This window comes from Trichechus manatus, unplaced genomic scaffold (assembly GCF_000243295.1).
Source record: "Trichechus manatus latirostris isolate Lorelei unplaced genomic scaffold, TriManLat1.0 scaffold00062, whole genome shotgun sequence".
Lineage (NCBI taxonomy): Eukaryota > Metazoa > Chordata > Mammalia > Sirenia > Trichechidae > Trichechus > Trichechus manatus.
Genome location: NW_004443998.1, coordinates 13,573,146 through 13,599,101, shown reverse-complemented (window position 1 = coordinate 13,599,101; position 25,956 = coordinate 13,573,146). Strand labels below are relative to the sequence as shown.

Genomic DNA, 25,956 nt, shown 5'->3' with positions numbered 1-25,956 from the left:
CAGGCAGGAGGCTTCTCCCAACTCACGTAACTGCAGGAACTGATAAACCTCAAAGATCGGCAGGTCAGACGGCAGGTTACTGATTCACAGGCTGTGGAGGCCAATGAATCCAAAGACAGGCAGGTTTAGAAGGCAGGCCACTGGCTCACAGGCTGTGGAGACTGACAAATTCCAAGACAGGCAGGATATATAGCAGGCCACTGGCTCAAGTCCCAAGAACCGGAGATCATATGATAATGAGCCAGATGCAGGATCCAGAACAAGCAAGCCAGCTTTGCTTGAATGTCCACATATATATTGGATGCAGGCCACATCCTCCGGGAAAACTCCCTTTACAAGTGATTGCTGATCACATCAGATTGCATCATCGAGGATGACTACATCATTACATAACTGTCAAACCACTGGGACAAAATCATGGCCCAGCCAAGCTGACACACCTTAACCATCACAGTACACCACTTATCAACCTTGCACCTGTACTCATCTCCTTAAAATATACACAATCTCTAAATAAAGACAATTACAAAGTCATACTCACGCCTAACACGATACAACTAACGTGTACAACCAAAAACGCACTAGCCCCACTTACATCTTATATTTCGTAAGAGAAAAAACAAAAATATTTGATGTCCACATACAACGAAGAAATATACATAACAATTATAGTCCTTGTTTCTGCAACTGGCCATGTGGTCATAACGAGTGTTTAGAACTACCTTCTTTCACCATCCATTCCACATTCCCTTTATCCTCAGCAAGCTCCTCAGCTGGTCGTGGTTCTTTGCCTGGTGGGGTGACCAAAACCATTCATTATTGAAGGGTCTGGACCATTAGTAGTCATGTCAGAATTGGGTCGCTGTAGTTTTCTGCTGACTTTAATGACAGGGCATGGTAGTGCTAAGAGATGCCCTAAAGGATTTCCTGTACTCTAGACATACTCTTTTCACCTTCACTATGCAACATCAATCCAACTCCTCTTGGTAGTCAGGGTCAATCACACCAGCCAACATGGTAACTCCTTTCTTTGCCTGTTGATCCAGAGGTATGAGAGCTCAAAGTGGCCAGGTGGCATTCTTAACTTCCAGTTCAATGGAAAATGTATTGTGTCTCCAGATGGGAACATTCCTCTCTTTGCAACTAAGACCTTTAGGCCTGCAGAGTATACGGTTGCGGGGACAGGAGTAAAAATTTTGCGAGTGGGTCACTAGGAGAAATAATGAGTGGTGCCACTCACATCTCCAGCCCCTGATTCCTGGAACCATGAATCCTGCATATGGGAGAAAAAGCACTATATATTGAACGATGGTTTAGAGCATATTCAGCCTCCTAAAGGACACCGCCCCAACCCTACAAAGTGTTGTCACCTAGCTGGTGCCATAACTGTGTTTATAGAAGGTTATACCATCGTTCTATCAAGCCAGCAGCTTCAGGATGATGGGGAACATGGTAAGAAGAGTGAATTCCGTAAGCATGGGCCACTGCCATACTTCATTTGCTGTGAAGTGAGTCCCCTTACCCAAGGCAATACTATGTGGGATACCACGATGGTGGATAAAGCATTCTGTAAGTCCACGGACGGTAGTTTTGGCAGAGGCACTGCATGCAGAGAAGTCAAATCCATATCCAAAGTGTCTATTCCATTAAGAACAAAATGTTGCCCTTTCCATGACAGAAGGTGTCCAAAGTATTCAACTTGCCACCAGGTTGCTGGCTGACTGCCTCGAGGAATGATGTCGTATCGGGGACTTAGTGTTGGTCTCTGCTGCTGGCAGACTGGGCATTCGGCAGTGGCTGATAGTACACACTGCTGAGTCTATACATAACCTCCATTCATGTCACCATGTCTATTTTGTTCATGAACCCACTGGGCCATGACAGGAGCGGATGGGGAGAGGGGATGACTGGTTTCCACAGCATGCATCATCCTATCCACTTGACTAAAATTCCCCTCTGCCAAGAACATCCTTTGGTGAGCACTCACATGAGACACAAATAGCTTCACTTCTTTGGCCTATTCAGACAGGTCTGTCAGTGTATCTCTTCCACATACCTCCTTGTTATCAATTTTCCAATCATATTCCTTCTAGGTCCCTGACCATCCAGCCAATGAATCAGTATATAGTCGTACATCTGCCCATGTTGCTTTCCAAGAAGAGGGACAACCAGATGCACTACTCGAAGTTCTGCTCATTGGGAGGATTCTCCTTTACCACTGTCCTTCAGAAAGGTCCCAGAAAGGGACTGCAGTGTTGCTACCTACTTTCGAGTGGTGCCTGCATATCATGCAGAATCAGTCAACTGATCATAAGGAAAGTCCCCATGAGGCCGTAGGTACAGACTGGCAGAGGTCAGGTAATATAACAGGAGTGGAGATGATGGGCATTTGGGCCACTTCCTCATGCAACTTATTTGTGCCCTCAGGTCCTGCTCAAGCCCGGTCTTGTGTATACCACTTCCATTTAATGACGGAGTGCTGCTGCACACATCCGACTTTATGATTCTGTGGGTCAGACAACACCTAGTTCATGATGGGCAGGTCAGGCCACATGGTGACTTGGTAGCCCATGGTTAAGCATTCAGTCTCTACTAAGGGCCAGTAACAAGCCAAAAGCTGTTTCTCAAAAGAAGAGTAGTTATCTGCAGAGGATGGCAGGGCTTTGCTCCAAAATCCTAACGGTCTGCACTGTGATTCTTCAGCTGGGGCTTGCTGAAGACTCCAAACAGTATCTCTATCTGCCACTGACACTTGAAGCATCATTGAATCAGGTGGATCACATGACCCAAGTGGTAGGGCAACTTGGATGGCAGCCTGAACATGCTGCACACCCTTCTCTTGTGCTGGGCCCCAGTCAAAACTGGCAGCTTTTCAAGTCATTTGATAAACAGGCTGTAGTAGCACACCTCAATGAAGAATATGCAGCCTCCAAAATCGAAAGAGGCCAACCAAGCATTGTGTCTCCTTTTTAGTTGTAGGAGGGGCAAGATGTAACAACTTATTCTTCACTTTAGAAGGGATATCTCAACCTGCCCAACACCAATGGACTCAATTTTTGTGGGATTAATTTCCTACTCTCTAGCATGTAAATGTTTTACCAATAAGTCCAGAGTCATTGACACTTCTTCCTTACTAGATCCAATCAGAATAATGTCATCAATGTAATAGACAAGTGAGAAGTCATGTGGAAGGGTACAACGATCCAGGTTCCTGTGAACTAAATTATGACACAGGGCTGGAAAGCTGTTGTATCCCTAAGATAGAACAGTGAATGTGTACCGGTGGCCTTGCCAGCTGAAGGCAAACTCTTCTGGTGATCCTTTGAAACCAGAATTGAGATAATGGTACTGGCCAGATTAATGGCCAGATTAATAGCTATATACCAGGTATCAAGAGATGTATTAATCTGCCAAAGCAATGAAACCACATCTGGAACAGCAGCTGCAACTGGAGTCACCACTTGGTTAAGTTTACAATAACGCACTGTCGGTCTCCATGATCCATTCATTTTTGGCACAGACTAAATAGGCGAGTTGAACGGGGATGTGGTAGGAATTACCACCCCTGCATCCTTCAGGTCCTTGATGGTGGCGGTAATCTCTGCAATCCCTCTAGCAATGCAGTATTACTTTTGGTTTACTATTTTCCAAGGTAGCAGCAGTTCTAACGGCTTCCACTTGGCTTTTCCTACAATAGCCCTTACTCCACTTGTCAGGAATCTAATGTAGGGGTTCTGCAAATTGCTGAGTATATCTACTCCAATTATGCATTCTGGAACATGGGAAATCACTACAGGATGGGTTCGGGGACCCTCTGTGAGACAAACCTGAGCTAAAATTCTATTAATAACCTGACCCCCATACACCCCCACTCTGACTAGTGGGCCACAGTGACATTTTGGGTCTCCTGGAATTAGTGTCAGTACAGAGCCAGTATCCAGTAATCCTTAAAAAGTGTGACTATTTCCTTTTCCCCAATGAACAATTACTTTCATAAAAGGCCGTAGATCCCTTTGGGAAAGGCTGGGAGAAAGATTAACAGTATAAATTTTTGGCAGTGTAGTGGGGTCCTTCCTCAAGGGTATCCAGCCTTCCCTTCATTCAAGAGTTGTTGGTCTGTAAACTGGCTCAAGTCTGGGAACTGACTGAGGGGCTGCGCTGTGACTCTATTCTGTCAAACTGAGTAAACTGCCATTCACTTGACCTAGAAATCTTGTACAGATCAAGTAAATAGTATATTTCCCATCTATTTCACTCCTAGGGACACTATGACTAGGTAGCCAATGCCATCAGTCCATACAAGTCAGACTATTTTGATTATTACTTTGACTCCTTTGCCCATTACGGTAACCACACCAACCTTGTCTTTGTCAATTGAGTGCCGCCACTTGGCTCCTACCACCGCTGGGTCCAAACGGCCTCACTGTAGTAGTAGTAGTTGTTGTTAAGTGCTGTGAAGTCAGTTCTGAGTCACAGTAATCCTATGTACAATAGGATGAAACAATGCCCGTTCCTGTACCATCCCTACAGTCGTTGCTATATTTGAGCCCATTGTTGCAGCCACTGTGTCAATCCACCTGGTTGAGGGTCCTCCTCTATTTCACTGATGCTTTACTTTACCAAGCATGACGTCCTTCTCCAGAAAATGGTCCCTCCTGATAACATGTCCAAAGCACATGAGATGAAGTCTCACCACCCTCGTTTCTAAGCAGCATTCTGGCTATACTTCTTCCAAGACAGACTGGCCCATTCTTCTGGCAGTCCATGGTATATTCAATATTTTTCGCCAAACTATAATTCAAATGCATTAATTCTTCTTCAGTCTTCCTTATTCATTGCCCATCTTTCGCATGCATGTGAGGTGATTGAAAATACCATGGCTTAGGTCAGGCACACCTTAGTCCTCAAAACGACATCTAGTCACCATTGTAGTTAGGTATCTTAATTCAGTTAGGGCAGTTCCGGCTGTCAAATCTGACATATAAAATAGCGATCACAGTAGTCTTCAAGGATGCTGGGGATCCCTTCACAAATCTGTTCCTCACCACTGTGGTAAAAAGTGTGTCCTCTGGGCACTCCATGTGTGGGTCTGTGGGTCTAACGTGATAAATCCACTCTAACATGCTCAATTCCCTAAGCCTCTCGTACCTTCTTTTACAGTACACCAAGGCAGGTCTGGTGCTTCAACTTGATTTAGTGTAGGCCACCACGTAATTCATGCTTCAGTAAACCAACCAAACAAACTAGCAGATCCTTTCCTAACCTCTCAAGCTGTAACACTGAATGAAGAATCTGTGCTTAGTGGGCCTGTGTCAATAAACTCAGACTGATCCTACTTTATGTTCCTTGCACCATTATCCCATACCCTTAATAGCCATTCTCACACATATTCCCAAGGCTTCTGTTTGTACATATTAGAAAAGTCAACAGTTCGTTTGGAGTGTAGCGTACCTTCTCCTGAGTCACACTTTGTACTTCACCTTTTGGTGTCACTGGGATTTAAATCTATTTATATAGATCTAAAAGCAAAAATGTGTGGTGAGGGTGGGTCCTGGGAACATTCAGCAATGTCTTATAAGGCATCTACCTCAGGCGATGCCCCAGGTGATATCTCAAAGACTCTTCAAGAACAGCTAGGTTAATCTCATCAGATGGAGGGAAGGGATAATGGTTTTACTAGAGAGGGTGGCTTAGCAGACAAAGATGAAGTGATCTCTTCAGATGGGAGTAAGAAGGCTGGTTTTGTTAGCAGGAATGATTCAATGGAATTTAGCAGTTCAGTGTCCCCAGCTTCCTGATTATATGCCCATATGTCTGTATCTCAAGTTTCAGGATCACAATTCTTTCCAATTAATCCCCTCTCACTTTCAAACACCATTTGAGGTTGGGAATTCAACGGGAATTTCTATTCAGTCACTCCTACACTGGGTTTGCGTTTTTGGGTTTCGGTTCTGTTATTACAAGAAATAAGGCTTTCTTTCAGGGCGTAAGTGGAAACTTTGAGGTCTTTTATGCAGCGCTTGAGCTGAAACTCAGAAGCCCTGAGCTCATCTCTTTCACCCCTTTGTCTAGGGGAAGTAGGACTAACCAACCAGATTCCATATACTTCTCATTCAGACACAAATATAGAAAAGTATCAAATATGCAGTCTCACAGAGCCTTGCATCTTGTCAATACTTGATTTACTGGTGGTGATATTTTGCATATTAATAATATTGCCAGCTTATGCCAGGATTAGCATTGCCGTGTTTACTACCGGAGGCAGAGTCATCAGCGCCTTTAAGACTAGTCAGACTTGAGAGCCAATTTAGAAAACTCATCCTTACGATTTTGTTTTTCTAGAATCACTCTAAGTACCACGTCTTAGGCTGGGCTCTCTAAAGAAGCAAACCCAGTGAAGCGTGTGTGTGTCACCACGTCTTAGGCTGGGCTCTCTAAAGAAGCAAACCCAGTGAAGCGTGTGTGTGTGTGTGTGCGTGTGTGTGTGTAGAGACAGAGAAATTGATTTATTTCAAGGAAATCGCTCACATGGTTATAGAGGCTCCAAAGTCTCAAGTCCAGCGTCAGGCTCAGTCTGGAGGCTTCTCCTGACACATGTAGTTACAGGGGTTGATGAAGCCAAGATCAATAGGTTAATCAAAAGGCTTCTGGCTCACAGGCTTCTAAGCTGACGAATCCATGATGGGCAGGTAGGATGGCAGTCTGCGAGCAGGCTGCAGAGGCCAATGAATCCAAAGATCAGCAGGTAAGAGGGCAGGCCGCTGGCTCAAAGGCTGCAGAGGCTGACAAATCCCAAGATTGGCAGGTAATATGGCAGGCTGCTGGCTTAAGTCCCAAGAATCAGGGGTCACATGATGACGAGCCGGATGCAGGACCCAAAGCAAGCAAACAAGCTTTGCCAGAATGCCCATATAGATATAGGATGCAGGTCACACTCCCGAGGAAATGCCCCTTACAACTGATTGGCTGATCACATCATGGAGGACGATTACATGATTAAATAACTGCCAAATATATCAGTACATAAATGCCAAACCACTGAGAATCATGGCCCAGCTAAGTTTCACCTGCACACAATACTCCGCTGTGTAACTCTAAGTCAGCAGATACTACTGAATAAAATAAAGGACAGCCCTGGCTTAGATACAGATTCTGAGCATCTCACTTCCTCCAACCTGGCATTTTCAAGCTAACTGAAGTACTAACCTGCTGGGGTGTCTAGTGGATAAAAACATCTTTGCAATCCTTCCTCTGTCTCTTTATAGTAATGTGATCCTAATCCATCGGTTGCTGTAGAGTCGATTTTGATTCATGGTGACCCCAAGGATGTCAGAGTAGAACTACATGGTTTTCAACAGCTGATTTTTCAGACACAGATTGTCAAGGCTTTCTTTCCACGTGTCTCTGCGTAGACCTGAACCTCCAACCTTTTTGTTAGCAGCTGAATGTGTTAACTGTTTGCACCACCCAGGGACTTCAATGTGATCCTGGATGAGTTAAATTCTCTCTCATTTGTCTATTTGTGAAAGGGGTTCCATGCCTGCCCTGCAGGGTGATTATGAAGATAACAGCAATAATATGTATGTGCCAGGCATAAGCAAGGTTCCTATCACTGGCCACCACTGATAGTATTTCTAGTTCTTAAATATCAGGCCTAGTGCAATGTTGTAGGAATATCCAAGTCAGAGGGGGAGAAGAAGCAGTCTTTTGTTTCCGGACCTTGGCACACATTTCCTGAGCACTCCAAACCAAACGCTTTCCATTCTGAGAATCTTTTTACTGAATGAAGGGATTTGATGAACTGCATGAGTTGCAACGTATTTTAAATTTTTAATGTATTAATGAATTAATGTATTTTAATTTTCAACATGTAGATTAATTAGTTTCAGTGTATTTTTTCAAGTCATATGTATATTGTAGGAACATACATGCATGCACACACCCCCACACACTTCCACAGTATGCCTATCTAACTGTCAGCAGTTGCCGCTCAGCTAAGTAAAAAGGATCTACTCCAATGCTCCTGGGTAATTCACAACACAAGGACCTTACAGTGAGAAACGTGTGCTAATGAGGTAACGTATTTATTCATAATTACATTTATAGTCTCCAGAGAGTGAGCCACTCAGTTAAGTTATCTAAAGCCAGAGACTTGTCCTTTTTGTACTGGACCTAGGAAATAACATAAACTGAAGGTACTGAACTATTATCAAACTAAGCTCAAGTCCTAATATTTTAAAAGGTGGCAACATCTGTAAACCCTAGTCACAGCCCCAAACTGGATATAAAAAAGGAAAGACGGTTGAAAACACAGGTGTTCATTTATAGACATAAGCAACCCGTTATTTAGGAAACATACCTATAGCTCCATTTAGGGCCTGGAAAATTTTGCATTTGTGATCCAATGTGATGTTAATAGCTTCCTAAAAAGTAAGAATAGAGATAATATTGAAAATGACAACAAAAACAGCAAAACAACACTACCGTGTCAATACAGTTTATTTGGCGGGGGGTGGGGGGTGTATAAAGAGCCTATAAGTAAAATGATCCCAGCAATATTCTTCAGAAAGCAAGTAATTTTACAGTTGGTTAAACTGGAGGACAAAAGATATGGATATTATCCACGGTGTTCTTCAGCTCTTTCCACTTCCTCACCTTATGGCTAGTTGTGACAAGTGAGTTGTCAGCAGAAGTGATACATGTCACTTCTATCCTGGAGCATTTAATTGCCAGGAGGAGGACCTAAGTGTGCTCTCTCTCTCTGGCACATCAACCAGTAAGGTTTGAGATGGATGCTCCATCCGCCAGAGTCCCTGAGTGACAACAACAAGCAGAAACCCCCTGTTGGAGAAGTCAACCGCTGTGGTGTTAAGATGTTGAGACTGGGGGTTATTACTGTAGCCTAATCTGTCTACTCTGACTGACAAAATGGGTTAGCGATTAATCAGCCTTGTCATAGAGATTAATCAGCTTCACAGACGTCATCATTTTCAATGCACCAGTTTTGCAGCAAGACTGCCTTGCCATAATGTCATTGTTTTTGTTTGCTGCCTTCGAATCAGACCCCAACTCATGGTGACCTCATGCACTATGGGATCGGACCACTGTGATTCAAAGGGTTTTCACTGGTTGGTTTTTGGTAGTACACTGCCAGGCCTTTCTTCCTAGTCTGTCTTAGCCTGTAAGCTCTGCTGAAATCTGTTCAGCATCATAGCAACACACAAGCCTCCACCGATAAGAGGGGTGGTTACTGCACATAAGGTACACTGGCTGGGAATTGAACGTGGGTCTCCCACATGAAAGGCGAGAATCGTACCACTGAACCACCACTGGTCTTCCCTTGCCATAATAATACCCTCAAAATTGCGTTTGCATGTTAACCAGAGAAAAACTTAAACAAGATTTATACGATTAAAAATATTACAAACCCAGCAGTGATATTTAAGAGAAAGCACCCCAAAACAAAGACAAGGAAGTAAGATTTAGAGTATTCTCACGCTGAATTACACTAAGAAATTCACGTGCATGGACTATCACTCATGCCAAGAACAGGTTTCTTCTCCCTGATGAGAGACCAAGTCCTCAGGCTTGCTGTGTGAAGCACAGAAGTGGGAAAGTAAAAAAGGGAGATGAAGAAAAATAAACATTTTAAGAATGAAGTGTCGTAAGTGTTAAGTGTATAATGAAAATATTTAGATAACAGAAGACACAGAAACAGCTATAGTTGCAAATTTATTGTAAAATATATTTATTTTTAAAAACCTCTCAAGTTTACTAAACACAGTACCCACAAATACACAATTCAGTAAATTTTAGAAATGTATTCATTTTATACGTATTGTAAATTTATGGAATAGTAACTTATATTAGGTAAATATACTAAAAATAGTCTCAAATAAGAGAGGCTTTACTTTTCTCCCAAGTTTCACTTAACAAATGAATCTCAGTAATGTTCCCTCTAGGGCTTATTGTCCCTAACATTCCCCCCTGAGTAACAGAATTCAGATTTTTCATAGGGCATATTGAAATAAAGGACAAATTTTCCTTTGCATATTTTATATGGCCACATAAATAATTTCTGGTCAAAGACAGGTATGAGAAAGTGCTGTGAGACTTCTAGAAAGAGTTGACTCAAATGAGATGGCCCCTTGTTACTACTCTGTCTTTTTGAGCCTAGGATATGGATGCAATGGCTGGAACTCCAGTAGCCATTTTGAACAAGGAGGATACAGTGAAAATGGGAGCTATGGGCTAAAGGTACAGCAGGAAAAAGCTGTCCCTCTTAATACGATAAAGCCATAACATCCTTACGCTCCCTACTTCTAGATTTTTTTTTTTTATGTGATAAAGAGGACAAAATAAATAAATAACTGCATAAATAAAAATATCTATCTTATTTAAGCCACTGCTATTTTGAGTTGCTCTATTTGTAACAGCTACAGTATTATTAATAAAAGGCATAAGGCTCTGTCCACACCCTAACTCCACAGATTCTCAAGCCCTAATCTCTTTGCCATTGAGTCGATTCTGACTCATAGTGATCCTATATGACAGAGTAGAACTATTTAAAATATGTTTCGACAAAAACAGTTTGAAATTTCCTTTTTGAGCTGCCGCACTGTCAATAATATCCTTTGCCTCTGAGCGTTTCACATTACCGAATCAGAAAAGCAACTAAAACAATAACAACAAAAAGAAAATGCAGGTCATTCCTTACTCTCTTCACTGGATCAATATAAATTTTAGTGTAAAAGAGCTGATCGTCGTCATTATCCTGGAGATTCCACTGTTGAACTATACGGTTTATATATGGAGCATAGCCAATAAATCCTGCAACACAGGAGAGACAGAGAGTAGAGAATTTAATATTCAAAGGCCAAAAATCATGTCTACATTAATTCCATTAACCAGTTACACAGATTCGTAAAGCATGTTGGAATTTCACAGCTTACCATGAGAAATACAGTAAAGCCGGAGAAAGCCAGAACCTGTGTAAGGCAGAAACCCATCAGAGAAGAAAAACGCAAACACTTTCCACTAAAATGAGCAACAGAAAAGTTGTAAGACTGTACCCTGTCAAAGGGAGAAAATGCATGGCCATCCCATCGAGTTCCGGCTCTCACAGGTTTCACTGTATAAGTTTTTGAGTGTCCTCTGTTTCATATACAGGCTACAAATGAAGTGGGTTTTACTACAGATTGCAAGATAAAAAGTAATCAAATATTCTTTCTGAATAAACACATTCCCAACATGAATTACAACAAGAAGCGGAACTAATGTTTTCCAAGTTTCCTACGAAGAAAAGAGTTGCTAGGAAAAGAATAGAGTAGGACAGCAGAATTTTCTCTCTGACCTTCTAAAATGTTCTTCTTGGATTCTTTGCAGAGGATCCACTGTTTCTGAAAAAGGAAGTTTCTACTACAGTGGTTTTACTGTCAGTGCCAGGGATGCTAACACAATCAAAGGAATGTTGGATTTGTCACTGACGGCAAACATCTCAAAGAAACTGTATATCTAGGACATTTCAGAGACTCTTCCTTACTTGAGCTGGTCATTACTGTGCCTGCTAAACCATTCTCTGGCGCGGTTTTGTGTGTCATAGTCTTAAGAACGGATGTCTAAAATTGGATTGTTCCTTTCGTCTCAGAGCATAAGCATGAAATCTGCCAATAACATTTGTCTGAAACAGACACAGACAAAAGAATCATTCTTCCCATTTGAGTCTTCCTCTGAATTTCAGAAATGCAGCCAAACAGCTAGGTTTCATTGACTCGCAATACTTCCTAAAAGGGACCAGGGTTACTCCTGTGAATTGAAAGGAAACCTATTTTTGTTACCCACAAAATTAGAATTTCCTCATAGGAATAAAAGAATAAATTAAAGGAAATAAGTCTAGGAATATTACCTTACCTTGAGAAAACAGGACAAAAATCAACCACTGGTTGTTCATTTTTTTTGTTATTCTTGCCAAATGGAAAAACCTCTAAAATACTGAGAAATACTACAGTTTTTTATTTCTGTGACCAATCTTCTGTGGTTAAAGATACAGAAACTATGTAGTGACACATTTTCCGATGGTTTACATTGCTGTTTTTTTAATTATATTTATTTATCTTTTTTATAAAACCCATTCTCAAATAAATGCAAAGAAATTGCATCTATTTTCATAGCATATGATATATATTTCAAGTGACATATATTTTTATATTAAAATGTCATATTGTTTCAGACCAATAATGTTTCTAATATTCTGAGTTTTCCTTGTGAGAAAACATGTTTGAGCACCATGATAAGGATTTTTTAAAAACTAAAAGATGCACCCACCGGTATACAGTTACACAGTATCGTGAAGGTAATTAATGCCACTGAATTATACTTTTAAAAATAGTTTAAATGGTAAATTTTATGTTATTTATATTTTACCACAATGAAATAAAAATTAAAAATAGATATACCCACAGAAATGACTCATGTCCCTTAAAGAACTATCACTATATCATCCATGAAATTATATAAGGCTTTATTACATACAATAAGATTATCTGACATCTCTAATTATTTTTACTATAGAGGATCATAAGGATGATGTTTGGATGGCCTTGTCTGATCACTTTCCCACCTTCAAAATACATTTTCCTTAATTAAAGCGGCTTACACAGGGACTTACTTGCTAGTTTTCTATCATTTCTACAGCACTGTGATTGCCTGAAAGTTATCCTGAGTAGGACAGATTACCATCCAGATGGATCTGTAGATGAGATTTCACCATACATGTCATCTTTAGAAAAAATTTTATAGGTATAAAATAAAAACTTATCCAAGAGGTCCATAGCTAAGTACCTCCTTTAAAAAAAATTGGTTTTAACTTATCTAGGATTTAGGACAAGTTGAAAGATTAGGCATGTGTTACTGAGGGCCCGACAGGTTGGTGGCCATAAAGTGGAAGCAGGACCAGTCTACAGGCTGTGCACTCAAGGCAGAGACATCAGCGTGTGAACTGGAAACTCAAGTTAGAAAGGCTGCTGAGGCAGTGATGACAGAGTTACCAACGTAACAAAACCTAGGTTCGGACTTCAATAAACCTATTGCCGTCAAGTCGATTCCGACTCATAGCGACCCTATAGGACAGGGTAGAACTGCCCCATAGGGCTTCCAAGGAGCTGCTGGTGGATTCCAACTGCCAACCTTTTGGTTAGCACCCAAGCTGTTAACCACTAAACCACCAGGGCTCCTTCTGACTTGAACATGGAAATAAAATCCAAAGGTGGTACATAGACGCGGTAAAAATAAACTGGTCAAGAGATCCCAAAAAGCATGAACTGTAGATGTACTATGATGGAGAGAAAAGGGGAGCTGAAACTAGGCAGTGCACGTGGGTGGTTAGAGTTCCAAAGTGCAATAATTATATAGGATAATAAAGTCCCTAAGTACAACTGTGAGGGAAGCAACAACAGAACAGCTGCTGTCAAGCTGACTCCAACTCACCGCCACCCCATATGTGTCAGAGAAGAACTGCACTCTATAGGGTTTTCAAAGGCTGATTTTGGAAGTAGATTGCCTGGCCCTTCTCCCGAAGTGCTTCTGGTTGGACTTGAATTGCTAACGTTTTGGTTAGCAGCTGAGCACGTTAACTGTCTTATACCACCCAGAATTCCTACTGAGGAGAAATTACTTAAATTCTGGGAGTGCTGGTTTCCTCACTCATAATGTGGAACTAATAATAATACCAACATTGCTTCACGTTTCAGCATCATCAAATGATGTAATATACGAGAAAATGCATTGTCAACTGCACTCTGGATTTTAAACAGATATTATTCACACATAGTAATGATAAGTTATTGGTTATGTAAAACTTCATGTCTAGAGGTACCACAGTGACAAAAAAAAATGTTTGTTTCATCCATATTGATAATTTACTATGACTTACGTTAAACTTTTCCTGCCAGTGTCTTACCCACCTCCTGAATTCAGGTAGCGTTTCCCAATGTGCACAATGGGATACTTGTCTGCTAGTCTTTTATCTGGCCACAGAATTCCATCGGCTGCAAAAACCACTTTGTGGTTTATCTTTTGAAATTTTTTTAGAACTTCTTCTGGGCCACCAGCAAATATGACATCAAAGCTGTTTAATGAGGAAAAAAGGAAGTTTTAAAATATACTCATTGGAATTCAGACATATAAACCAAATAAAGGTCTCCAATAAAAGTCACAGCTTAGAATCCAACACAGAATTACATCTGATCTTAGCCAAAAGGCCAAGAAGCCATCCAACGAAAGGATTAATGCAATTATTCACACAGTACCCCAAACAATGTTCCCTCAACTTACAACATATGGATTCCATTATGCTATCAGTATCTACATTACATTGGCAAATAACGTCCAAAAAAATGACTTTTTTTAGTGGTAGTCTTAATAATTTTGCAAGTCACTTATTTCCATAAACGAAATTTTAAAAAACAGCATTGAAATGCTAAAAAGTCAGTTACTTGCTACAGAACTTAATAATATAGGCACAGTAATTGACAGAAGCTGCCATTGTAACTGTCCCATACTTCAAGTCAATTTGTATCTACCGTAATTTCTGAAGAAATCATTATCTTTGACAAAACATGTTCAACTCCTAAATGTCTTCAATACACTTTTAATCTGTGACTCACTATTCAGTCTGAAATCCTAAAGTAAATGCGTTCAGACAAGCACATCTTTTTAAACTGCATCTATTTGAGAAAATATTATATAAAAATTGACACTATAATGTCTACCGTTTCACTGATTTCTTTTCTGGAGACTCTGTCCCTCCTGGTTCTTTCATGCACAGAATCATAATGACCGAACAAACTATGAAGTGTAAAGCCACTATCTGAAATCTTTGGACTCTGCAATAATTTCCCTGTTCATTATAATAAGGAGCCCTGGTGGTGCAATGATGAAGTGCTCAGCTGCTAACCTAAAGGTTGGTGGTTTGAACCCACCAGCAGCTCCATGGAAGAAGGACCTGGTGATCTGCTTCCATAATGATCGCTGTTTAGAAAACCCTGTGGGGCAGCTCTATTCTGCCACATGGCACCACTATGAGTCGAAAATCCACTCGACGGCACCAAACGACAACGTTTAGTATAACCAGAAATTATTTTGCGTCTTTTGGACATCAGTATGACTCCAGGTCAAAGGATTCCAAAGACGATAATTTAATGACTTTAACACCCCAGGTGGCAAACATTAAGAATGGCAAACTGATGCTCTCAAGAGCATCAAGGTCAAACCGGGTCTTCCTGATAGCCAGTAGTCCAGATGCACGGCTGTGCTATCTGACCCGGGAGTCATGGTGCAGCTGTACCAGCCTTTCCCTGCAGACTCATTCTCAAGGCACCTGTTAATAGGCTAGGAAGACCTCAGTCGGAACCAACTCGAAGGCCACAGGTTTGACTTGGTTTTATATATAGATATGTTCTCATGTTGAAGTAAGTTATTTTTTTTTGTAACTGATTTAAAAACAAATAATAAAAGTTAAATCCTCTAGAACAATTTAAAATGAAAGAAATAGTCTGTCTCTCTGATTCCAACCCTAGTTTTACTATGATTAAAAAAAAAAAAAGTTAGCATAATTTCTAGGTTTAATTGCACATTAGCAATACTTTAATCCTTTTGTTTTATTTGTTTAAAGATTTGAAATTGGACTATACGGTGAGTGTATGTCAAGTATTTTTCACTTGTAAAGTCTGGCTCACCATGAAGGGGAAAGAGAGAGAAGCAGCAGAGCACAGGCAACATATTTACAGCACAGGACCTGGAGGTCGGGCACAGTGCTTCTACTCGCTGTCTGTTGAGCAGACTTAGGCACGTGGCCCCATGGCCATATGTATCTTCAGATTAGGCTGGGAAAAATGGTCTCTACAGGAGACCATTAAAATTATTTGCCCAGCTAAGCCTGGGGGGATTTCCATTATTAAAAATAAAGGTGTGAACATGTATATGGGGGCCAGTAAGCATCTCTGCCATAGATGCAAATACCCACTGTTGTCCAGTCGATTCCGACTCATAGCAACCCTATAAGACAGGATACAATTGTCCCATGGGGTTTCCAAGGAGTGGCTGGTGGATTTTAACTGCCGACTTTTTGGTTAGTAGCCGAGCTCTTAACCACTGCACCACCAGGGCTTCTAAGTGCAAATCCAAACCAAATCCATTGCCGTCAAGTCGATTCTGACTCATAGTGACCCTATAGGACTGCCCCATAGGTTTCCAAGGAGTTGTTGGTGGATGTGAACTGCTGACCTTCTGGTTAGCAGCCAGATGCTTAACCACTGTGCCACCAGGGCTCCTAGTGCAAACAGTGAGTATAAATTTACACTATTCTTGATAAAGTAATTTTTAAAAAATTATTGCCTTCTGTTATATCAAGATGAGAAATGGTATGTATTATTTTGATGAAATAATTCATATGTGGAAAGTTTTAAATCATGCCTGAGGCCTTACTAGCATATTAACAGGTGCCCTGAGAATGAGTCTGTAGGGAAAGGCGTGTGCAGCAGCCCTTACTCCCAGGTCAGACAGCACAGCCGTGCATCTGGACTGTTGGCTATCAGGAAGACCTGGTCTGACTTTGATGCTCTTGAGACCATCAGTTTAGTATTTTATAAGACCTGGTGGTACCAGTGGTTAAGCGTTCGGCTGTTAACCAACAGGTGAGTAGTTCGAATCCACCAGCTGCTCCTTGGAAACCCTATGGGGCATTTCTTCTCTGTCCTATAGGGTCACTATGAGTCAGAATCGACTTGAGGGCAATGGGTTTTGTTTTTTTTTATAAGCATTAATTAAATTTTTAGCCAAAAAGCAATTATTTTAAGGTAAAAGATGAAGGTAAAAAATATCTTCACATAATTCAAATAAGAATCAGAATTTGAATAAAAATGTAAGGTTGCGGAAACTTTTCCCATTTAGGCTATAACACTGTCACTTCTGTGTTTAAGTACTTTAGAAAAGTTCTTTGAAGAGATCTAATGCATCTTAAGAGTCAAGGAAGTTTTTCTACTTAAAATTATTTGGCCACAAAAATTCAAATAGTCAAAGAAAAAAAAACGCACAAAGGTCATAAAAAATAATTCTTTTAGGAATCTGACCCGTTTAAATGTGAAAATAAAATCAAACTTTCGACATTGAACCTGGTGAATTTTTATGGCTCCTGCAAAAACCACAAGGTTCCACCTTATATGGTCACACTGAGTCAGTCCTCTACCAGCATGTCAGCACTCTATCTCCAACAGGTCACTGAGACTTTTACAAGTCTTCGTACTTCTGTGTTTCCTGTTCCTACGGCACCATCAACCACACAGTCATCCAGGCTCAAAATCTTTAATTCAGCTTTGCTGTCTCCCTTGCCGTGGCCTTTTTCATCAAATCTTCCGCCAAATTCTACTGATTCCATCTTCTTAATCTGTTATGCGGAGTTCTTGGGTGGTGAAAACATTTCAGCACTCGTCTACTAGTAGAAAGGTTAGCAGTTCAAACTCACCTAGAGGTGCCTCGGAAGACAGGCCTGGTGATCTGCTTCTGAAAGGTCACAGCCTCTAAAACCCTACAGAGCACGGTTCTACTCTGACACACATGGGGTCACCATGAGTTGGAGTCGACTTGATGGCAATTCATATCAACTATCTGTTTTGTATTCAAGTTCTCCCCATTCCCATCAGAAGGCACTGACCTAGATTAATTAAATAACCCTACAGACCTCTGCATTATCCATCTCCTCCCTAATTCTAATTAAGACTCTGATAAACTCTCCTGAAAACCACTCTTTGCCAGTCCCCAGACTGGCTCAGTGGTTCTCAACTAGGGCCTATGACAAATATTTACTTCCTGGGCCTTTATGGAAAATATTTAGGCCTTGAGGGCCATATGGTCTGTGCCACAAATAACTCAATTCTGCCACTGTACTACAAAAGCAGTTGCTATAAACAATATATAAGCAAATGAGCATAGCTGTGTTCCAGTAAAACTATTTACAGAACAGGCAGCAGGCTGGGCGATAGTTTACTGACCCCTGACCTAATGAATAATGTCTGAATGAATTAGCCTCACATTAAGAAGCTTTAAAACCCTGGTCTGACAGGGCACTGAATTACTTCATCTGTCATCTGTCTTTACTCATGATGTCGCCTCTGCTTAGAACATCTTTTGCTGATCAAGTCCAAACCCACTGACCTTCAAGGCCCATATCAAATGCACTTCATCTACAAGCCTTTCCTTGATCACTACAGCTGGAAAACATTGTTTCCTTTCTGACACACAGGAGGCCGGCTTGAGTCGGAATCCACTTGATGGCAACTAGTTTTACTGGTTTCATCTCAAGCACGTGTCTATATTTTCAGACATAATTTACACTGCAAACCAACACTATGAAACCCAAGGGCTATTCAGTTTAACCTGCAGAATAAATTACAATCAAATCCCATGGGAACTGATTAAATTGATTTAGGAATATCAGAGGGAAGAAAAGGACGTTGGTATAAGGTGTGCGCTATTTTAAAGCTAATTATAACCGAGGGGATCTTCCTCCAAATGGCATCTAATTTCATGTGCTGAATGAAATCCTTACTGAGGCTGGGTAGACGTGGGAGTTGATGGCGACTCTGCCTATCTAGAGGGTCCCCTTCTTCAGATGTTCTGTGAGAGTGGCCCAGAGCTTGAACAACCCCAGCACAGAGCACAGCCGATGAAAAAGTAGAGGCAAAGGTGGCAGGGTGCTGAAGCTGTCAGCTATCTGTAGACCATGAGCTGTCACCTGTTCTGTCTGGGTCAGTGTCTTCACTCGTAAAATGAGATGGTTAGCCAGGAGAAAAACTCCCTCTAGCTTTAAATGATACTTAAGCTTATGTCTGCACCATTCAAACTTTCGAATCTGACACATATTTAGTGTACAGTGTTTACCAAATCAATGAAGGAATAATGAAACCTTTTTTAATCCCCAGCATTTACTATTGTTTATTATATGCCAGATACAACACATATATACCTAGTGTCAGAAAAATGCATCCAGAAGGTAGGAGTTCAGTCCCAGTCAATCCACCACCAACCACATGGGATTTACCATAGTCTGCACGTGTTACTGTTGTTAGCTGTTGTAAGGTTGGCCTCCAACTTATGGCAACTCCATGCAACCAGAATAAAACACCGCCTAGGCCTACACCATCCCCGTGACTGGTTGTGGATCTGACTGTTGTGATCCATAGGGTTTTCACTGGCTGATTCTCAGAAGTAGATCACCAGGCCTTTCTTCCTAGTCTGTCTCTGTCTGGAAGCTCCATTGAAACCTGTTCAGCAACATGGCAACAGGCAAGCCTCCAGTGACAGACAAGTGATGGCTGTGCACGACGCATGTTGGCTGGAAATGAACCCAGGCAAGAATTCTACCATTGAACCAGCAATGCTCCATATTTTGCACATAACTGATGCTTAATACATGTTTACTAAAAAGAACAAAATTTAAGGAGTAGGTAGTCTGTTTGGGGAACATTTCTGTCATAAATACATACATACTACAACAGTCAGGTAAATTCTAGATTTATCCCAAATGAAGAGTACCCAGGGACAATCAAACCAGATATATCTGAACACCCAATGCTTCTTTTGTATGTCAACTCCCTCTGCCTCATTCCAACACACCCATGAAAATGCTCCATCAAAGCTCTGTAAATATTAACAAAAACACACAGTTTGAAAAACAAAAATCACTCATTTCTTACTTAATTCCTCAACATATTTCACACTATTCTAGATAAGCCAGAAAGCAGTGTAATGTATTTGATTAATTCAAGTGACAGCTAAAGATTTCATTTCAGCCTTTCTCTCAAAAAAATGAAACTGTATAAAAACTTGGAACTATGATGTGCTTGGCTTTGCTTCACACCAACATAAGGAAATGTGCATAGCTAAGGACTAGGTTCTTTGTGTCTGCACACGTGACCTGTCATCACTGTCAGAAGGAGGTGCCCATCAAACGAACACACCTTTGCTAGTTAAAACTAGAGACACATCGTCATACTTAGCTGGCAGGGGAGATAGACCCCAGTGTGGGAAGGGAAAGGAGAAGGGTGCTCACACATTGCAGGGACTGCAACCAATGTCACAAGACAATTTGTGTATAAATTTTTGAATAAAAAACTAACTTGCACTGTAAACTTTCACCTAAAACACAATAAAATTTTTAAAAAAACTACACACATTGTACTTGAAAAGCTTTGCTTTCAAAATATTTTTTACTGTCTTCTGTATGAACTATACAAAACTATATAAAAGGCAGGCATACTGGGTATGTAAGCTGAACTATGAGAGGTATAAAATGTTTATGCTGTAGAATACATGTAAGTTAGGATCTGGTCACTTTTAGGATAACAGATATAAATTATACCTTTACAACAATAACAAAAAAAATCATAAAACTGATATGCCACACACAGTTAGCAAAATAACCCCGTAAAATGTAACCTTTCACAATTTTCTAAAGGTAAACAATTCTAAAGAAATTATATCAACATTCGAGTTTTTTGGAAGACATATTTTTTTTTTCCAAATTAGGTTTGCCCAGCTTTATTTGCAGAATTAATATCATATAAATGAGAATTCCTTGAGGATCTGTGCTTAGTATCAAGTTCAGAGCCTGGATCATACTTTGTACTAAATACTTGTATACTGAATGCAAAGTGAAAGCTCTGTCACTGATCTCACTGTTTCAGCAAAATATGATTTAATGAGAAGCCAAAAGAAATAAACACTGGCTGACATACGAGAGATCAGAAACAAAAGCATCACATTCTTGGTTTTTGGTCAAAGTTCAATTTTCTTTTATAAAGTCAATCCTTTGAGATTTAAAAAATCTTCAAAAGTCATTTTATTTCTCCAAAGAACAAAGAAAAACAATCTTTAAAAACCGTTTAAAGCATCCACCTTGTTTCTCCCTCTTGTAAGGTCTGTTCTACCTCTTGTGATATAATTTACTGTTACCCAGTATTTAGTGAGTGACTGCTACTGTACCCTGACAAAAATCTCAATCAGATGCAGCCCCCAGCTTCACTGTGGGGAGGACACAAACAACTGCAATTCAGCAAAAGTGAATAAAAGTAGCCATACACACTCACAGTGATCAGGCATATTGGGTAACAGTAGGGATTTGTGTGACGATTCTTTCTCCATTTTTGGCCAAAGTTCCTACATCCTGAACCAACTGCCCAGACCAGAGCCACCTAGTAAACTGATGAAGTAAGGGCTTGATTTTACACTTATTTCAGTCATATATCAACCTTTGTATATAACACTGACTACCATTCTAATTTGTTTAAGTTTAGTCTTCATTACTATTACCTTTAGTTGGCAATAGCCTAAAAGTTCAAAGTCCTTTATCTTGGGTCTAACCATCTGTCTTCACTGTGATTACAATAAAAGAAATACATGCTTTATAAGATAACTCTAAAAGTTATCCAAAGTACTTTACTATAAAATCCAAAATGCTCATTTACGTTGCAGGAGGGCCATTCTGAAATCATTTCTCTCCACGAGAGAATCTGCAGCTACCAAGTTACAATATTTGTCTCCAAAACACTTATTAGCCTATTTCAAAAGAACTCATGGTACTTTATCCATATTACTAAGAGTCACTGAGTCCATTATATTTATTGGTAGTTGTCTAATCAAGGCGAGACTGTCAAACGTACAAGCCATACTAGTAGAAATAAATACACACACAATGCGGTATGAAATAATTTGGAAAAAAAAAAAAGTTTTAAGTGTCTACACATAAAGAAGTTTCCGTTTTCATTTGTTTTTTGTGAACTCAAAACCTTGACGGATATTTGTATCTAGCTAAATTAAATAGGATATATCTTATTCTACAGAGCATACTTACAAATATCTAGTCTCTAAATGAAAACCAAACCCATTGCTGTCAAGTTGATTTCAACTGACAGTGACCCTGTAGGACAAAGTAGAACTGCCCCATAGAGCTTCCAAGGAGCGGCCTGGGGGATTTGAACTGCCGACCTTTTCGTCAGCAGCCGAGCTCTTAACCACTGTGCCACCCGGGCTCCATCTAGTCTCTAGTATGATCTTTATTCTAAATGTTCATCCAAGAGTCAGTTCAGAATACATATTCCAATGGAAGCAATATTATAAAACTGTTTCCAAATTAATTCACAAAGCCAAAAAAACCAAACCCATTGCCTTCATTGCCTTCATGTTAATTCCGACTCACAGCGACCCTATAGGGCAGAGTAGAACTGTCCCGCAGGGTTTCCAAGGAGCGGCTGATGGATTCGAACTGCTGACCTTTTGGCTGGCAGCCGAACGCTTAACCACTGCGTCTATGTAAATGGGCAAGAGGGATCATTTGGGGTGATGGAGATGTTCTAAAAATTGGATAACGAAAATGGTTGCACAGCAACGTAAATTTACTAAAATCACTGAATTTTACACTGAAAATGAGTGAATTTCATGGTATGTAAACACAGTTAACAAAAAAACAGCCTATATAAACCATTAAGTACGTACACCTCTGTATAGTTTACATAACAGTGACCTAAGTGAACAGTCATCTAGTAATCAAAGCCCACTCAAGCTGACTTCAGATACCTCAGGGTCCCTGACTAATCTGCCCTTTACTGACAGTCCTCCCAAGGCTAAACCTTCAATCTGGAAGAGGAAGCCTGGGGAGGGAAATGCAGAGGAAAGGAGTTCTTCCTAAAACCCAAAAGGAGGCTCAGGAATCTACAATTATTACCAGATCATATATAGTAACTTTTACAAGAAGAATCAATCTACCTTCAAGTCAAAACGAAAATGTACATGTGGCAAGGTCACACTGACCAATACAGTTATTAGGTGCTTAAAATCCATGGTAATTTTTAACCAAAACAGACTGAGTATCTAACCTAAACAGTTTTTCTGAAGGTAATAAAATATCATATAATAATAGATTCTGTAGAAAAATTCCCGGGACACAAGCTAACACCTGCTTTACCACATCTCCTCTCACAGGAACAGGTAACCACAGCAGAACTTTATTTTTTTGTCAAGGAGACACGAGCGAAAATTCTGAAGATCCAAGTATTATGGGCTCTTTGAAAACGTTTAAGTGTTGATGGTACTGGTACTTCATTATGTCTATTTTAACTTCAAAATTCAAGCCTTATTTACACATTTACATTAAAAGCATTACTCTTTCATCTGCAATAGTCTGTCTTTGGATTTTCAAATAGAGAAAGATACACAAAAAGACACGAGTAAAATTAGAGGAGAAAATGCAAAGTGGATTAAAGTGAGCAATCAGGGGCCATGTGGAAGGTGCAGACAAGGCAGCCTGCCGCCTTTCTCTGTGACCAACAAGGAAACCTTGTGCTTAGAACCACATAGGTCACCCTGACTTCTAGGACGGGATGAGAGTGTAGGCTGACTTCCTTTTACTGGGACGCCTTGACTCAAAGCACATCCCGTAGCAGCTGGCGAGCTCAGCACATCCCACCCTTCGTGCCCTGAGCACGTGCCAATATTCCCAGGAACTGCTTAGCGAAGTGTGTGTGTTATATGGCACCTGGCCAACCCCACTTCTTTATCTTATCCTGGTAAGGAGGGAAAGATATCTCTCAACTGCAGCACAGAGGGGCGCATGCAGACCATCAGCCCTGCGCTGGCCGTGGAGAGTGATCCATTGGCCATGGGAGGTTGGCGTCCACGAGTGAAGCTGACCTTGCTGTCTCCTCTCTATGTGATTAAAGTGGTGTTCCACTGCCTATAAGTCACGTGTTTTGTTGGCAACCCCAGACCTTAGCTCAACAAACAACAACAAAAAAAAAGGTGAAGAGAATGTAAGAAAGGAGGTAGCAACCACCAATGACCTGACATTATAAAAGAAAGGTAAGCTGTTGAGTGTTACAGACTGAATCGTGCCCCTCGCTCAAAATATGTATTGTAAATCCTGATCCCTATACATGTGGATCGGAGCCCTGGTGGCATAGTGGTTAAGAGCTCAGCTGCTAACCAAAAGGTCAGCAGTTCAAATCTACCAGCTGCTCCTTGGAAACCCTATGGGGCAGTTCTATTCTGTCCTGTAGGGTCTCTGTGAGTCGAAACTGACTCGTCGGCACCTAACAACAACACAATATACATGTGGATAGTCTCTGGGTGGTGCAATGGGTTAAGTACTTCATTACTAATCAAAAGGTTGATTGTTCGAACCCACCCAGAGGTGCCTCGGAAGAAAGCCCTGGCAATCTGCTTCTGTAAGGTCACAGCCTTGAGCCTTGAATATCCCATGGAACAGGGTTCTACTCTGCACACATGGGGTCATTAAGAGTGGGAAATGACTCAAAAGCAACTGGTATACATATGGATATAATCCCATCTGGGAATAGGGTTTTCTTTGTTCTGTTAATGATGCTCTACGGGTGTCTCTTAAGCTAATCACTTCTGAGCTATAAAAGGAGCAGTTTAGGCACAGAAGCAAGGACAAACTGGGGAAGACTGATGCCACAGGGAGACCAGCAAGGAACCTAGGAACAGAAGCTGAAAGGAGACAAGGACCTTCCCCTAGAGCCAACAGAGAGAGAAAGCCCTCCCCTAGAGCCAATACCCTGAATTCAGACTTCTAGCCTCCTAATGTGTGAGAGAATAAATTTTGTTCATTAAAGCCACCCACTTGTGCAGCACTGAGAAACTAAGACAGTGAGGAAGGATTTGGTGGCCACTTCAAATGAACTAGAAGGAGAGTGAAGTAGCATACAAAAAGATATGTACATGTTAGTAAGTTTCTTCTCCCTTAATGACATATGCTTTCTTATGTCTCACTTGCATTTATAACTTTACATGGTCTATCTCCCAGTTGACCAACATCCATTTGAGTTAACAATATGTCCATCCTCAATAGAAAAGGTCAACATGATCTTTACTCCATCTAATTCAAGATTAAAACATGAATTTCAAAGAGTTAGCTCATGTCATGTTTTCTCATTAGTGTTTACAGCAACACATCAACTTTGATTATATTCCATAACTATGTTAGACTATGGTTTTATACTAAACTCTATTTTTTAAAACAACGACTCATTGTCAATAATTTAATACATTATGTAGAAAGATAAATTTTTCAACTTTTTAAAAAAAGTTTAATAAGTACTATTACAAACTCAGAGGGTGTAATGCACTGAAAGGTAGCACATTCTCCTACCATTCAGTAAACAATATAACCAGATCCTCTTGATTGGCATAATGCTCCATGACTTCTTTCATTAATCTCACTTTTTGGCCCCCTCCAATACTATTGATTCCATCACCACCTCTCCACTCTTCTCCTTGACCAAGGACCTGTAAGTGAAATCAACATGTCATCCCAGAGTAATATTCAAATTATGATAGTACCATCAACATACTGGAAGTCACCAGCAACTTAATACAGTATTGCAAAGTTACCACTCATTTCATGTTTCACTAAATCACGACGCTAGAAAGAAAAAGCTTGATACTGCGGTCAGGTCATAATTCTTCAATGTCATCCACCCTGCAAGAAATGTCATTCCTGATTATATCATTTCAAAAAGCAAAGAGTCTAATTTAAGGAGGAGGCAGGAAGAACTCAGAAAGTATTTCTCGTATTTTATCCCTATTTGTTGAGAGTAAAATGAAAAAGGAAGCGAACAAACCTTCCACAATGCTTTTTCAATCTTACAGGAAGCCTGTATGACGAATACAGAAATCTCCTGAAGTTCAGTGACTTCTGCGTTGGGCCCTCAAGTGATTTTCCTACTGAATCAAAATGACTGTTCAGGGAAACACAGGTAAAACATCACCTCCTTTACCTTAGAGATCTCAAACCTACATTACCCTCAAAAGCGTAATAAGGATTTTTCAATGCAAGAAGTTGCATTAAGTGCAGTTAATTAGAGCTAACCCTGTTGTGTTTCTCTTCAC

The 25,956-nt window shown here is 40.5% G+C and overlaps 1 protein-coding gene across 2 annotated transcripts in view; it reads right to left on the bottom strand.

The window, feature by feature from the left end:
* The window catches only part of PLOD2 (procollagen-lysine,2-oxoglutarate 5-dioxygenase 2), a 100,987-nt gene that overhangs the window by 33,055 nt on the left and 41,976 nt on the right, over positions 1–25,956 (bottom strand). For both annotated transcript variants that reach the window (XM_004379209.2, XM_004379210.2), the window contains exons 3-6: positions 25,217–25,353; positions 13,962–14,125; positions 10,718–10,830; positions 8,360–8,423 (exon numbers count right to left, since the gene is read on the bottom strand). In XM_004379209.2, coding sequence (XP_004379266.1) covers positions 8,360–8,423; positions 10,718–10,830; positions 13,962–14,125; positions 25,217–25,353 — 478 coding nt within the window. The remainder of the gene's footprint in view (positions 1–8,359; positions 8,424–10,717; positions 10,831–13,961; positions 14,126–25,216; positions 25,354–25,956) is intronic.